Genomic DNA, 16,887 nt, shown 5'->3' with positions numbered 1-16,887 from the left:
AAAAGCTGGGTTGCAGGAACAAGTGAACTAGGTGCAGCCAAGTGAGCAAGTTGGTTTATGGCCAATAACTGTACAACAGCAATTCAATCTCTGACTGAAAACACTCTGTGTAGATGAAGTGAAGGAAAAGTGAAGCTACTGCTCTATTGCACTTTGGACTGCTGGGCCAGGAAGCCAATAAATCTTAACAAGTGCCCAGGGCCACCTCTGTGCCCCCACTTCCACCACACAGCACAGGGTACCCGTGACTTCCCATAAGGACCCCTCACGGTTACATGAGCAGCCCAAGCTCAAATGAGCTATAAAATCCTTTCATCCTTGTAGCCCACAAAATTGCTCCAGAAGGGCACCTGCAGTCACCCAGTTTTTTGCTGCCAGTCATGTGAAGTCAGCACAAGATCGTCATGGATACATAATGAGATGGGCTACGGAAAGGCTGTACAAGTAGCCCACAGTGGTACCCTCTTTTTCTCCTGATGTTCATCAAGGCTTGCCAGAGCCAAGAGCTCTCATCATGTAGACCAAACAGTAGAAGTTCAAGACCAAGCATGGCCTTGGATTTAGTCTGTGGATATACACTTGATGGCTTCGTTTTACATCTCTTGTATGGATGAAAAAAAACACAAACAAACAACAGACTATGCCAACGCCAAGCAAATTGCACTAGCAGAAGTGAAAGAACCTTGTAAACTAAACCTCTAGGGGAATTAAAAGGAAGGCAACATTGTTCCCCTGCCACACTTCACATGCACGTGAAGTTAATGTGTCTAATTAAATATATGCCTACTTGAATACAGACTCGCAGAAGGGAGACTCAACAATACAGACTCAACACTGGGGGTTTTTTAAGTTATATTGATCTCTTTCTAGTAAAGAGTAGCAATAATACAAGTGTAAGGTGCAGTATGGTTACCCTGAGGATACGATAGTGCGATGCTTGGAACAACAGACAGAATTATTTAGGTTAATGAAACAGAATGTGTCTTCCCTGAAAGCCAGCAAACTGCATCACAATTTCATGGCTCTTGAACCAAGGGAAAAGGAGGAACAAAGTATTTTGAACAATTTTGGATGATGGGTGGGTGGAATTGAGCTAGGAAAAACACCTGCGACAATGTTAAGTCATTAGTCACTTAAGAACCATGACCGCTGCATTCCAAAGGCATTACAAAAGGAGCTGCTGAGGCTTTGCTGTGGTGAAGGTGCAGACTGGCAGGTGCCAGTTTGGGATATAGACCAGTCTGAGATGTTCTGGTGGCTTGGTGAGCACCGCTGTGGGCAAGTCATACAGAGGTAAACGAGGTGGTTGCAGCCAAGACAGAAAAAGTGTGCTGAGATTTAATTACTTAGGTGAGTAGCAAGGAAGAAGAAAGGAAAGAGTCATACTCCAGTGGGAGTAATGTGTAACATCTGAGGCAATCACTATAAGTACTGAACACCTGAACTTAAGAACTGGTCGATGCGGTTTGTCACTAGGGCTGCGCGTGAAGATCAGGTAACATCAGAGGCTTGTGGCTCTTATGGTTTCCAAGGAATATGAATTAAGGAAAAGAGAAAAAGACTAACTGAAGTAGCTCTGAACAGCAATCAAAACCATTTGAGGTGATTCCCGGAACAAGTTTTGACAGCCTGAACATCTCGGAAACTTCCAAGAGGAGGAAGGACCTCTGAATTGTAATGTAAGTGGAGATACACAATACCAGATGTACTGCTGCTAAGTGTGAAAAGTTTTAGTGTTTTTCTCTCAGGATGGGGCTGGCATGAATGCCACATTAGTAAATACTCTCTAAGTCTTATTGGTATGAAAACAAAGTTTCTCAAAAAGGTGCAAGGAGTAATTTTTTTGTTAAAATCAACCCTAGAAACAGTTGTTGGAGCTTAATTTATGATTTTGTGGAGTTTTTTAAATTTGTAACTGAATGTTCAGAGCTGCAGAATCTTAAACAGATAAATATTGCTCCCTCCAACTATGTCACTTTATTACCTGTAGGCTTTTAAGTAAGGTTACAAAAATAAAAAAATATATTCACAATTATGAAGACAGACAAGCTTAGAGTTTGCATTGATAATAAGCTACTCAGGTTAATAGTTTGGGAGTTCCTTTTGAAATAAAACTATTGCTGAAACAGTAGTGCGGAGCTGACTAACACAACAGGTAAACAGACATTTGTTTCTGGCAGGAGTTTATTGTTTCATGTAAGTCAGGGGGTGTTGGAGATAATATGAGACCCAAAAAACCTAAAACTAACTTGCAGCTGCTGAACAAAACCAGAAGTGATGTAAACTAATCTGGAAGTTAAGCAATCAGGAAATGCTCCTTTAATTTTTTTTCCCCTATGACTTCTACATCCCACCACACTGCCTGTTTCCTCATCCTTAAAGATAACTTATCCATGGCACTCCTATTATTCCTTGTAGGAAGTTCCTCTTGTCTTGGGATTCAAGAGTACGCATTTCCTCTGAGTAAATAATTTTGGTATCTCCTCCCATGATTACACCCACGTTGAGTAGGAACATTGGCATTAGACATACATATATTATAGGAACTAGTTAATTCATTTGACAAGTCTACAGGTCTTAATAACAACTGCTAAGTACTTCTCCCTTCTCTAAAATTTCAGCTGACAGCAGGAAAAGATTGCTGGGCTTTTTGTTTTTATGATTAATGTGACTTGGACATCCTTGAAGAACAAAGCAGAAGTGGTACGCAGTTCTCATAAGCTGAGGGAATGGCAGGTGAGTTCTGCATGTCATTTGCCTCCCTTCAGCAGGTACTTCATTCAGGACTGTTTCTTTAAGATGTGTGCCCTGTAGGTGTCTGCTCAGATTTCTTATCTGAAGGAAATTTTATACCGTCATTTGTTCTTGCTCTTCAAAGTTTTATTGTTGTTATTAAGACATGATTGAAAATAATTTTTGAGCTAAGCAGAGAATATTTTTTTGGGAAAAAAAGGAAATAAACTCCCATTACTTCAAAAGGCACCATGCAGAACTCCACCCAAATTCTTTATTTTTAAAACGCTATTTCAGAGATGTGTTATGCTTTGTATTAACAATATTAATGTAATCCTAATGAAGCTGTGAGCACGCAGCCTCACAGATGGAAATTCAAAGATGCAGTAAAACTCTACTAGAGGAAAACACTAATGGCAGCTTCTCTGCTTTTAATGTTTGAAATGAACTGGGCAAATGCAAAGCAGGTTTTCTTTTCATTAATGACAAAACAAATGTTTTCAAATTAGTTTTAAAAATAATGGTTTGCATGGAACTGTGAACTGCAGTTCACTGTTGTCCCAGATGGCCATGGTAAAAATTCTCTCCTTTTCAGCCCATCAATGGCTGAAGAATCTTCCAAGCGCTTACCCTGAGCCTTTGCCAAAACTTGCAACACAATGGTCGAGGTGTGTTCTGTGGAGTCTCATGGGGCAGATATAAACACAGAGGATGGTGCCTCTCATTGCTCCCAAAGACAGTATAACTGCTCAGATTTAAGTATGGTAATAACATGTGAACTACAGAAGGGAAAACAGTCTCGCAAGGAAAATCACATACATGCTTGCTTGCCAAAAAAAGTTTAGCATTTAAGGCGGCAAGAGCCAATTTATGGGCTTTAAACCACAGACTGCAATAGCAGTATGTGTGCAGGAGGACACTTGATATCAGAGACCTCCAAGCACACTAAGTCATCAGAAGCTGTCTAGGACATGAAGGTACTGTCTACTAGAACTGGAATCCCAATGGTCCAGATTTCACTTTGGACAGAGCAAGATTCAGATTGATTTCTTTGTCAAAAGCTCCAACTTATGCTCTAAAATACCTCTTGTTCATTCGTATAAGACAGATGATCTCTGACTTTTTCCCTGCTGTAGGCCAAATGGCATCAGAATTTAAGCAGGAAAAGTAAGGCATCCTACTAGCTGTTTCTGGGGTCCTAAAAATATGTATGTCGAAAACACAGAAAGGCAACAGGTCACTATTTGGTGCTGACAGTGAAATGACACCGATTCACCCTTGTAATTTTTTTCTAAGTCCAGTGATGAAACAGCATCCAGCACTGCATAGGAAGCATATAAGCCCTTATTGTAGGACAGGTCTGTAAAAAAACCCAAGCCAAAATTTTGATTACTGACCACTAGACTTTTTAGTTGTCCTTCCTCCAGTAAAAGATAACTGCTCTTAGCAAATGACATGCTGGCTGGTTTTTCGTGTCTTTTCTTCTGTTTTACAGATCTGACACCAACACACATCAGCTGGCAGCCATCGGTAAATGCAGGCACACACCATACTGACAGATATGCTAGCACTGAGTTGACTGTGAGACGAGGACAAGCTTTCACCATTACCCTGTACTTCAACCGACCAAAGCAGACTGAAGAGAGCCTAGCATTTGTCACTGAAATAGGTAACACTCCCTTAGCTTAATAAAACTGTAATGTTCACCTCTTGTAGTTCTCTCATTCTATTTAGAAATGCAGTTTTTCTTCATGCAGTTTTTATGTTGTTCCCTCCCTAATGTGCTCATTTCAAGCGTGAGGTTAATATTGAAAGCACACTCTGGATTGGCAAGCAATTACCCCTTCTTTCTGGCAGGACCATACCCCTCAGAATCTCATCGTACAAAGGCTGTGTTTAGCCTCTCTGCGGTGGGGCCAAGTGGCTGGAGTGCTGTCCAAGGACCCAGCGAGTCTGGCGCTATGGACTTCACAATATCCAGCCCAGCCAACGCTGTCATCGGACGATACAAGCTCATCCTCCAGGTAACATCAGGGAACAAGATCTTCTCCAGATTCCTGGGGCAGTTTGTGCTACTCTTCAACCCTTGGTGCCCAGGTAGGTACCAATGACTTCACTTTTCAATGCAACTGGCCTCTTTACTTTCATATCTGCACGGTGAGCTTGCTCTCTCGAGCTGTCTCTCTTGGGGACACCAGTGGCAGTCTCAGCTACCCGTTCAGTCATCTGTTTTCAAGACACTGAAAAGCTGCTGCTGCACACACACCCCACACCACACCCCCTCCCCCCATCTTTTATCCTAATGAAATGTGCTATATGGGGTGATATCATAGACTCTTTCTTCAGGACTAAGCAGATCTCTGTAGATGAGGCCTGACAGACTTTCATAAGCACATGCACTTCTTAGAACATGAAGCAAGCATACAGTAACATCCTTAACTTGCACTTAAATCGAAGCAAGACTGCTCCTGTAGATGTTAACTGCAAAGACAACAGCCCAACTAACTTCATAAAAACTGACAGAGGGCTGGTGAGAAGACAGGCATTTCCCACATCTTTCATCATGGATTGCTGCTCCCTTTTTTTTTGTTTCTGCAGCATGCTGATGCTGCAGAAAAAAAACGTGAACTCCTAAACTCAGATTTTGCAGATATGCAATAGAAATCTAGATTAGCCCTAAAATATACAACTGTAGAGATAAGGGTGCTCTTAACCTGCCAGTGGCTAAGCAGCTTGTAAAAGAGAAGGAGCCACAATCACCCGCTATTTTCTTCTGTGACCATATGTTATGTCATGAGCCAAGATGAAAAAAAGCTGCTAATTAGCTCAGCATTGTCTCTGCATAGACAGTTCTCAGGGCAAAACCTGCCTAGCCCCCCTCCCCTTCCCTCCCCAAGAAGATCGCTTGTGGTGTAACTTCTACTTGATGAAAACCACACTGAAGGGACTGAAATATTTGACAGCTCCTGAAATGGAATACCAGACTAGCAGTGATACTCATGATACCAGGCAAATTGTTCTCAGATGAAAATAAAGAAAAATTAAGCTGTGACATTCCAGTTTGAAACTAACATGTTTGCAGAAGAGCCCTCAATGATGCAACGACCACTGCCAAACAGAAGAGAGAATCCTTAATGTAGGATTCTCCTGAACAAGCTTCTGCAGAGTGGAATAGCTCCCTGACCCTAACAAGCAGGAACAGATTCAGTTTAAGGGTATATTACCACTACAGTAAGTGTCATAGCAGAAGGGAAATTGAAAATTTATTTTCTCAGCAAAGGATAAACGGTAGATTTGGTCTGTAGCTATGGTTCCACATGAGAGGCTATCCATTAAGCTGGAAAATACAGGAATTAATTCATAAACCGTAGTGTGAGTAAAGAACTACTCAAAAGGAAAGAGTCAGGACTAGAGATGAAAGGAAAAACAGCAGGTCAGAGAAAAGCTAGTAGTGGATCCTTAAGTGTAATCTGAGAAAACACTCTGAGCAAAATGGTCATTACTGATGTAAAGCAGCATTGTCCATACACAGATGGACACAGAAATAACTGGCTGACCTTAGAGACTGGAGTAGCTGAGAAGAGATAAGATAGAATAATGCAAAATAGGAGACCACACAGTTAAGGAAAAGTAACAATAATTTGGATGGCAAACCTGCCAGCCGGAAATCATGAAGAATGTGAAAGAACTTGTTAATCGAAGAATGAGAACCGAAATGAAATGACCTCGAAAAAGGCAAATGCAATCACAAGCTATAGAAGAAGAAACAGTTACTCAGATTTAAATATTAATGCCATTGTATAAGGTAATGAGATCTTACCTGGAATTTTATTTCCGTTAATCTTTCTGGAATAGGAATTATGAATTAGAACATGTTCAGTGAAGGTTTACTAGGATAACTGTACACATGAAAAGTCTTTTGGACACAATAAAAATTCTAGTTTAGCAAGCTGAGAGCAATTAGTTTCACAGGTCATATATCTGAAATTATAGATATTTTGGACAGGGAAAATACTGAACTTACCATAATGGTAACAACCCAATAAGCTTATTAATTCACTAATGTATTTGATTCAAACCTGTGGATAAAGCAAAAATAATATTTTAGGACTAATAAAGTCTCTTAAGGACAATTAAAGAGACAGGATACTCACAAGGCAGCCTCTGATAAAAATGTGTTATGTCCTAATGCTACTGAAGGCATATACCATTAACTACTAGAATAAATACTGGTAATTGTGAATTAAATGAATGGTCATACATTGCTTATCTATAGCTCAAAAGTGAATACATTAACTGTGAAGCTTCAGGAAATAAAAGGATATGTATGTTTGAGAATTTTTCCCCGGATGTCTGCTACTCGCCACTTGTTTCTGTGGCAAAGATTATATGGAGAGACTACTAGAAGTATACCTATGTTAGAAAGTGTATCTACATATTGATTAACACCTATCAACAAAAATTTACATGCTGCTTGTTTCTCACTATGCCAGGATAAAGTTTAACTCCAGAATAAGAGGACAGAATATACAAAAAATTTGTATTTCTTATTAAAAGGAATTAATTTAATAAAGGGTTAGGTCTACAGTGATCTGTCTTTCTATAACTGTCAAAAAAGAGGACTGCTGTGGCTGATTGCATTTCTTTTTTCTTCTTGTGTGCTGAGAGTAACAGAAGAAGGGGTTGTTACTATTCAGTTATACTTGGAAGTAAGAGGTTTGTTGTGGTGTGCTGTGGGTTTTTTCCCTTCTTTTAAACTGTTTATTTTGCTCCTAGTTATTGGTAGAAATAGTGTTGTTATAAAAAAAGTCAAAGTATACTTAGTCAAAGAACTGGCTCTAAAAACATTATAATTGAGAGAATATAAACCTTAGAAAAAAAATATGTTCTTCAAGTGATTACAGAAGGACACCTAGATTTCTCAGAATCATAAACTCATAGGGTTAAAAGGATCTTAGGAAGTTATCTAGTCCCACACCATGCTCTAAGGCATGTTCAGTTTAGCACTTAGGTAATTTCTGACAGATCTTGAATTCCTTCTTAACTATCAGCCATTAGGGAAGCTCCAGTACTTCCAATAAACTCCAGTAAAACACTAGCCTTTCCCTTAGAATTTTCTCCTATTTAACCAACCAGATCTTTCTTGCTTTGATTGCAGTATATAACTTCTCATCCTACAAAGGACAGACACCAAGAACAGATTTCCTCCTCCCTCCCGCCTCCCATCCTCTTCATAAGAACTTTTTTTTTTGGTCATATATCACATGACAATTTTTTACATAAATTACATGATCTTTTTATTTGCAGGAAGGGAAGGATGGAAAGTTCCTCTAGGAAGGTAAAGAAGTTCATAAAATAGAAAAGCTGATTTTTTTGTATCTATTTCTTGAAATCCTGAAGCTTTCAGAAAATAATTTTAAACATTATGAAATTAAATACAGAGCTAAGTAGATACTGCTACCTAAAGAGTGATCAAAACAATCTAAACATCTGTGGGAAGTCAATACTTTCATAGCAGCTACATACTGTGCCACAGACTAGGGAAACCAATGAATGACAATGAAATAAAGGTGAATAGCTGAGCAGGCTATCCTTATGACATTCCTGATAGTAGAGATTTTCATTTGGGAATCTTAAAACAATATGAAAAAGACTGAAAAACAGAGAAAAAGGTCATCTGCATGAGTGTTCTCACATGCATATACTATTTCTAACTATGCCGAGAAGGCAGAAAACTCCAGTGAGCTAGCTCAGACTTACCTCCATTTTCCTCACAAAAATAAAATATTCAGATAGGGGACATTTAGATAATAAACAAAGGCTATACTAAAATTCAGTGTGAAAGTTAAAGTAATATAACACAGATTTCCCACACACAAGCCACGTACAATAGCAGGCATTTTCACTGAACTGTACATGTTCAGGGAGCTAAACCAATGCATTTTCCAAATAGTAGTTTTACCCTTGCTAAATCAAGATACAAATGTTTTTGAAAGGTTGCTAGTATTCCCACCTTTAAGTGTAAAAGCATGTCCAACTTGGTTTTCAGATGATGATGTCTATATGGCTAACGAAAATGAGAGACAAGAATATGTTCTAAATGAAAATGGAATAATCTTTGTGGGCAATGCAAAGTACATTGAAGCAAGAGGATGGTACTATGGACAGGTAAGCTGTAAGGAATTCATTTGGGCTCTTATTCTGTCTCCAACAGCATCTGCTCTTCTGTATTTGCCTCTCTGATAGGTATGCCTATTTATATGAAAAACGAGCAAACCTGCCTAGTCTTAGTTGTGGTTTGCTCACTGTGTGCATAATAGGACTTTGGTGTGAGGGACAGCTTGGCACAGCACTGCCACTAGGACTGACTTCTGCATGTGCCTGAGGCTTATGGCAGAAGTGTAGACGTCATCTGTGACTAAAGCATCCACAGGACAAGCTACAATATCCTCGTGCAGCTCCAACACACCCACTATTTTTGTAACGCACTGACAATGGGCCAGAACTGACACTGACAAAGAATTATAGAATGGTTTGGTGTGGAGAGGACCTTGGAAGATCACTTAGTCCGACATCTCTGCAATAAGCAAGGACATTTTCAACTAGATTCGGTTGCTCAAAGTCCCATCCAACCTGACCTTCAATGCTTCCAGGGATATAACTCAAGAGAGTCTAATAAATGGAGTTAGAATAAGCTTGGCAGTTTAAGTTTTACTGCACTCATCTCTTCTGATGACAGAAGGCATCCTGCCAGATTGTTGCTTTAGTTAACCCTGTCTTCAGCCAATTCTGCAGTGTGAAATGCACACTACTGTCTTTGTGGCCTCACTGTCCCTAGCACCTTTGGGGTGAAATATCTTAGAAAGGAGGAACTGCAGTACAATCTCCAATTTTGTTTGTGAAACTGTCTATTTTCTTAAAAATTTATCTTATCTGATCACAGTTTCAAGATCATCTTCTAAACATCTGTCTCACCATGCTTGATCTGAGCCTGTACTATCGTCAGGACCCAGCCATTGACGTATCCCGAAGAGGAGATCCTAAATATGTGGGGCGAGTCATCAGTTCTATGGTAAGCAATGGACAAGTTAAATTGAATTCCACATGCTTAAGCAGAAAGCATTAGTTATACCACAGACTCCGCTATCTGCATCCTAAGCAATACAATTAATTAGACATGGTGCATTACACACAATTGATTTTGTGCATTCTGTCCATTGGCCTATTTTTAGATCAATGGAAATGATAACGATAATGGAGTTCTCCTGGGAAAGTGGCAAGGAAGTTTCCATTCACATGAGAATCCATCCAGATGGGATGGCAGTGTGGTAATCCTCCAGAAATGGCGTCAGGACAACTACAAGCCTGTTCAGTATGGCCAGTGCTGGGTTTTTGCAGGCGTGATGTGTACAGGTAAGCTTTCACCGTGGTGAAACGGAAGCCTTTGCGACCTCTGGTTTTACCAGAAGTACAAAGCAATTAATTCTACAAGAGGAACAGTGTTTTGAAGACTGCAGATGCTGAAGAAGCATTTAGACACTCGGCTTCTCAGTTATTTGTAATTATTGAACTAAAGCTCTATGCGGTTTTTGTGTTTGTATTATTTTTTTAAATACATTTCAGTTCTGCGGTGCTTGGGGATTCCAACTCGTTTGGTTTCAAATTTTAACTCTGCCCACGACGTGGATAGAAACCTGAGTATCGATAAGTACTATGACAGCTCTGGAAAGAGTCTTAACATCAGCAAGGATTCCACATGGTAAATACAATTTTTTGTATCTCACCAATAATCAGAGAGAGGATTTACGAGACTTAAAAACATGCACACTAATAGTACTAAAGCAAGCGAATGGGGAAAATTTAATACAGGTATCTAAATTAATACACCAGATATCCATTTGGAAAGAAAACATACTTGATGGTTTTGAGATAACTGTTACCTCAAACAGCCAAACAGTTCCATTTATTGCAGTACTTGACCTCAAACAAGCTGCAACTTTATAAATAATGCTTCCATTGATAATGTAGCAGTTCAAGGCCCTTTTAATTATTGACACCTACCCAATCTGCTCCTGATAATGCAGCTGTGTATCTTCCATGCTCTTAACTGGTTTACTGCTGCCATAACTTTCTCTCAGCACGCATTCAAAGCCTGTGTTTCTCAGCATGGCCTGTCATCTTCCTCAGGTAGATGGGGGCCTCCTGAAGTTTTCCAGCACTTCTAGCTGAAAAAGAGCAAACCATCTCCAACACTCTCCAGACTTGGCTACTGGTCATTGTAGTCCAGTGCTGTAAACTGCAGGTGATCAAGCCCCAAAATTTGAGTAGCCAATGAAATATGATATTCTTTAAAAAATACCATTTTATACTTTAGTTGCCCTCCAGTTTTAAAGTCTGTACTCTGCAGCCACTTTTCAGAAAGTGAACTAACTAGGCCCAAGGGTATTTCATATAGCTCAAAGTCTCTGTGCACACTAGGCTTCACCAAAAGTATCATCTTTACACAGTCTGCTGCTTTTCACTGAGTGTATGTGGTTGAAGGATACAGCGAGTCTTTCACCTCTCGAATTCCATAGAAGTGTTAACCTCTGAACAAAATTCAGCCAACAAATCTTTTCTGGGTCCTCCTGTGACCTGCCTTTTACCGATCTTTCATGCCATCCTTTCCGGGTTTGTGGAACTCATTACCATTCACTGGATGCCACTGAAAACAAAGCTATAAAGAGCTTTTAAACAGGACTTAAGAGATTCATAGATGACTAATGACCATTAAACTCAGTGGTGCCTAATTCTCTGACTGCGAGAAGTCATAGAGCATTTCAGGGGAATTGTCCTTCTATTCATTATAGAATAGAATTATCCAATTATCCAAGGTTTAAATCTTTCACTTATAGCTCGTATTCCTCCCAAAGCAAGCTGCTGATATCTATATTCTCGCCCTCCTCACCCTGAGGTCTACACCTCAGAAGTAAGCAGTAAGTCTATCCTTTGAAAGAGGTAGGGAGTTGCCATAATAGGCAGCTTGTGTCACATCTTAGAGAATCTTTAAAAACCAAAATTCCCTACTCCTCTCAGAGTTTCTATGACTTTATATTGTATGAAACTCTAGGAGTTTCTATGACTTTATATTACTATGCTGTCTAGAAATTGTTCTTTGTCTCCAGGGATTATCATGTCTGGAATGAAAGCTGGTTCATTCGCCCAGACCTGGGAGCATCATACAATGGATGGCAGGTTTTAGATGCAACTCCACAAGAGCAAAGCAAAGGTAACAGTCTAACTTCTTAGCATGACTTAACACTCCTTCTCCAAACTGAGCATCACTAACAACGTTTGCCTTTTTTTTTTTTTTTCTTTTTTCAACCCCCCGTGTTTTAAGGATTATTTCAGTGTGGCCCTGCATCTGTCAGAGCCATCAAAGAAGGTGATGTAGACTTGGATTACGACACTTTATTCGTGTACACAGAGGTGAATGCTGATTGCAACAGATGGATTGTATACAATGATGGAACTAAGAAAAGAATTTATTGTGATACTGAAATAATTGGCAGGCTTATCAGCACCAAAGCTGTGGGCAGCAATTCCCGTGTGGATGTCACCTATAATTACAAATATCCAGAAGGTAAAGGAACTCTCATAAATTCTTATCACAGTTATCTCCTAATGAATTCTTGGTGCTAGGGAGCTAGTATGGGTAACCTCTTTTGTTTGAGCATCTTTTTCTCCCTTCAGAAAATAGTTCTGCCAGTGTTCTCAGACTGCTTTCTTAATACTGTGGGTATTATATTTCTGGTTTTGTGTATTTAGTGGTTTCCTTATTAAGACACAATACAAAATATATTTTAGTCCCTTACACAGAAGTGTAAAATGCAATATAAACACAAATCAGGGCTACAAAATATGTTTTTTCTACCCAAGGCACACAAATCTTCAAGTTATCATACCAAAAACTCTTAAAACCAAGTCCCTCATGCATCATGACCTATGCGCAGGTCTGCATCATGTAAAGTTACAGATAGTAAATACTAATCAGCTTTCTGGCATACCTGGCAGAGGGTGTGGGGCAACAATCAAACTACTAATTCAACTTAAAGTTCAGCCCTCTATCACTAGACATACATCTCCACATCACATCAGTCTCTTTCAGCAAATAAATTCCTTCTTGCTGTGTCCATTCCAAATCCTCATCTTTCCTTTTGCAGACCTCATTACATCCCATGCCCAAGAGAAGTGACTCAGTCTCCCTCTCTGACTGTATGAATTCATCATTTAAGGCTCTCTTGTGCTCCTGCTCTGATGCTCAAGCCATCAGCTACCCAGCCACTCTATCGTTATATTTTTTTGTTATATTACTTTCCCGTGAAAAAACTGTTCAGGGCAAATAAAATATGGGCAACTTCTAGGTACTGCATACTTCCAGGGGATGCAGACCTGACACACTATATAATTTTGAAAACCTTTAAATGGAGAAGGTGCAATAGCAACCAAAGTATGAATTTTACTTGGCTCTCCTCTTCAACTAGGTTCTTCTGAGGAAAGGCGAATTTATAAAAAGGCCTTGGCCAAGGTATTGGGATCAAATGTCACAGAAGGACACACAGAATCTCCAGAAGACAGATCTTCAGAGACAGTTAGAAACCCTGGGATCTCCGGGAAATTCAAGCTGGCTGAACCTCCCGTGTTTGGCAAAGACATTACCCTAATCTTAATTCTCAATAACCTATCTTTTGACCACAAGACTGTGAAAGTTGACATGAGTGCATCAACCATCCTGTACACAAGGAGAACAGTGGCAGAAATCCTGAAGGCAACCACTTCTGTGGATCTTGGTTCTAAACAAGGTAACTTCCAATGTCCCTGCGGAGCCAATATAGTGCTCCTCTTACCCACTCAAAGGCAACTGGAAGGAACACCAGTATCATACCTATATCAGCCTTGCAGTGCATCTACTTCTTCCAACTCTTAATAGCATTTTTAATGACCACATTTTAGAAGATTACTTTTTCCATCTGAAATATTTCACTAGTTCATCCAGGAATTGAAGGTCTCATGAAATGTTATATCGAAGGCTACATTTATAATGTAACTCCAGAAGCAACACTATATTAAGTATATATGCATGTGTCTCTGTGGTGATTATTACATGTACAGGGACACATCTTACTCTAACAAATAAAAGAAGCCTGACATATGCTTTCTGGCACTCAAAGGTAACACTTTAACAGACATTAGCTAGGACAAAGATTAAAAGTTATAGTAAAATTCTATCTCTCTTGAAGCATCAAGACAATTAGAACTATTACAGACTTCTTTTTCATCCCCAAGGGCTACAAAACCAAACCTTTTTTCCATATACAGCAGAAAAGTTGTAGGACTACAATAAGCAGCTGGCCAGGCCACTTGGAAAGGATTTCTGTGAAGCTTGACCCAAACTTCTTGACTAAGGTAAAACAAAGAGAGGCTCTAAGGAGGGAAAATACAGAAATGGTTACACCTCTGATGATAAGAAATATAAAGCGGCAGGAAGCCAGCAAAATGCAGGTGAGCCCAATCCCTCAGTTTCAGGCCAAAATCCTCCAGTCAGAACTGTAATGAGTTAAAGTAGAAATGGATCACCAAAAGAGAGAAATACACAGCTAGTCTCACACGAAAGAAATATAAACAGATTCCAGCTGTCTCATCCTCTGTTGTCTTCAACAGTTTCAAAATCCCTCACAATAACTCTCTTTTCTTTAGCATTCTTTGACAGTATAATGGTTCCTCAATATATGTCTGAATTCCAGGGAAACATATCCGGATAAAGATCCCTTATTCTTATTATGGAAAATATCTGACTACAGACAAAAGGATCCAAGTTACTGCTTTGTGTGAAGTCATGCACACAAATGGGGTGAAGTTGCTGGTGGAGAAGACAATCATTTTAGAGGACACAAATATTATCATTAAGGTAAAAAATTCTTTCCCCGATGTCCCAAACAGACAGAAAGAACTAAAGAATCTTTCTGGAGCTCAGATCTTAAGATGAGACTTTGAGGATAAATGCACGAGTTTAGGCTGTAATTTCAAATATTCTTCTAAACTTCTGCCTGCTTAAGTTGAGAAAGTAAGCATGTAAGACTAGTTTCAACCTCTACCCAAATGTGTCCCCTATTCTTCAGAACAGCTGCTCTGTTACCTTCTTTCTTTCCCAGTCACATGCCACTGAGTTATGTTCCCAGGGCTTGTAGTCTGTTTATTGGTAAGTGCTTTTGCTGCCTTTAAACAACTTTTCTTACTCCCAAAATACAGACTTAAACCCTTAATTCTAATCGGTGTTAGAGTCAGTTTATATTATTTTAACACTTTAGTCCTAATCATTGATATACCCTTCCCCCGCCAAAAGCCACTCACCCAAAGATCAGGCAGGTTTAATGAGATGTGTCTGTATAGTCAGAGCTCTATTTCACTGAAATTGTGCACGAAACACTGCCTACAATTTCACAGCACTACTTAGCCAATCCAAAGTGACTTTAAATTATTAGGAAAGCCCTACCAGTTGTCAGTTAAGTTTCATGGCTCCTACCAGTATCTCATTCACCTTCAAATCTGAGGGATGTTCTGCTTACAGTTTGACTGAAGCCCAACTCCAGAGAAGTGTGAACTAGTGAATGATCAGAAATATGTCTTTGTCATTTAGATTCCTCGACACGTCGTAGTGAACAAAGCTGTTACTCTAGAGATCTCATACGCCAATCCCCTCCCTGAACCTGTGAATCGCTGCGTACTGCTAGTGACTTTGATGAATCAGCAGGTCAAGATACAGTAAGTGAAAGCTGTAGCATTTACTCAGTGCTTCTAACATGATCAAACAGCATGTCTAGTTTCTCAGTAAGAAAAAAACACAACTCATGGTTGAATCGTCTTTTTTGTATTACCTATTTATGAAAATGCCAACAAATATACATTGAGACATTATGATTTCTCAATCATGTATTATTTTTTCCACACAGGAACTTCTCTAACAACTAAAAACTGCTAACATTCTTCTGTCCTGGGAAAGAAAATGAGCACGTCAAATTCTTTTCTCTCTAATATTTCTTCTACAGCTTGGCTTTGTGTTTTGGTTTTGATTTATTTTTTTATGTACAGTACCTTAATACTACAAAAATATGTCTGAGCTGAAGCAAACAAATAAGACATTGCCATAGCTCCCCTCATTTCAGCCCAACAGCAAAGTTGCTCTTCTACTTTAAAGTAGGAGAAAGTCATGCCTTTTCAAAACGTAAGAGCAAAATGATGTATTACATTTTTCTTCTGGACGCTGCTGTTTTACGGATTAACTCAGTGTTGAGTAGATCAAATATCCTAAAGCTTGCTTTGTTATATAACAGTCTGACTAGTTATGGCTCTGCAAATATTTGGACATAATAATCCATAAAAGTATGGAAAATATTATTCCAGTGAAACACTAAGGCAATTTAGACCAAAGGGAGATGCAAAATAAAGCACCTTGGCCACTAGAAAAATTAAATTATTGACGAAACAAGTACGAACCAAGCTAGCATTAGACAGAGCAGTGACCTTTGGCATCAGAATCTTTCTGAGTTTGTGTTGACTACTCAGACTTTTACTGAGCCCTGCCATGGCAACATGACATAGCACTTCTCATTTCCATCAGTCTATTCAAGAGTAAATGCATATGGCACTACCTGTTCTCATTTCTTTGTCTACACAGAGTCTCAAATCCTAAGTAATTCTCGAAAACCAAGGCTGGGTCTCAAGTAACTGTTGGTTTCCTACTAGAAATTCTGCTTCTTGGGATTCTCAAGGGAAAAAAACATAAGTCTGAATTAATTTATTTTTATTTTTTTTTCAGTCTGGCACGACTAGCACCAAGAGAGAGATCAAAAATTTATTTTGAATTCACACCTCGCAGGACTGGGCCCTTACAGCTGCAAGTAGACTTCTCCTGTGACAAATTTTCACATGTTAAGGGATTTGTAACCATTGCAGTAGCACCTGCCTAATGTGGTGGAATCAATCTCCTATTTGAGCATTAATATAGCAAGACATTCTCCTCTGTATATGAACAGTGATGACAGCAAGCAACTTTCAACAAAAATTGGCGACCTCTTACACTGCAATAGAATCAAGTCTCCTGCCTTCACAGTGCTT

At 39.3% G+C, this 16,887-nt stretch overlaps 1 protein-coding gene across 1 annotated transcript; it reads left to right on the top strand.

Annotated features, from left to right (window-relative positions):
* The first annotated feature begins 2,729 nt into the window (after positions 1 to 2,729).
* Positions 2,730 to 16,739, top strand: LOC104267912 (protein-glutamine gamma-glutamyltransferase 6-like). Its single transcript, XM_009876306.1, has 13 exons — positions 2,730 to 2,736; positions 4,229 to 4,402; positions 4,591 to 4,830; positions 8,783 to 8,901; positions 9,677 to 9,805; positions 9,966 to 10,146; positions 10,357 to 10,492; positions 11,898 to 12,001; positions 12,113 to 12,355; positions 13,257 to 13,574; positions 14,517 to 14,680; positions 15,410 to 15,534; positions 16,589 to 16,739. Exons 1-13 carry the CDS (start codon positions 2,730 to 2,732, stop codon positions 16,737 to 16,739), a joined length of 2,091 nt encoding a protein of 696 aa, XP_009874608.1.
* The last annotated feature ends 148 nt before the right edge of the window (positions 16,740 to 16,887 follow it).

This window comes from Apaloderma vittatum, unplaced genomic scaffold, assembly GCF_000703405.1.
Source record: "Apaloderma vittatum isolate BGI_N311 unplaced genomic scaffold, ASM70340v1 scaffold5359, whole genome shotgun sequence".
NCBI classification, from domain to species: Eukaryota; Metazoa; Chordata; class Aves; order Trogoniformes; family Trogonidae; genus Apaloderma; species Apaloderma vittatum.
This window is presented reverse-complemented; position numbering and strand designations above follow the sequence as displayed.

Coding starts and splice junctions, on each gene's coding strand:
- LOC104267912 (XM_009876306.1), top strand. Junction 10,493..11,897: donor ATCAGCAAGGATTCCACATG/GTAAATACAATT, acceptor CTTTGTCTCCAG/GGATTATCATGTCTGGAATG. Junction 15,535..16,588: donor AATCAGCAGGTCAAGATACA/GTAAGTGAAAGC, acceptor TTTTTTTTTCAG/TCTGGCACGACTAGCACCAA.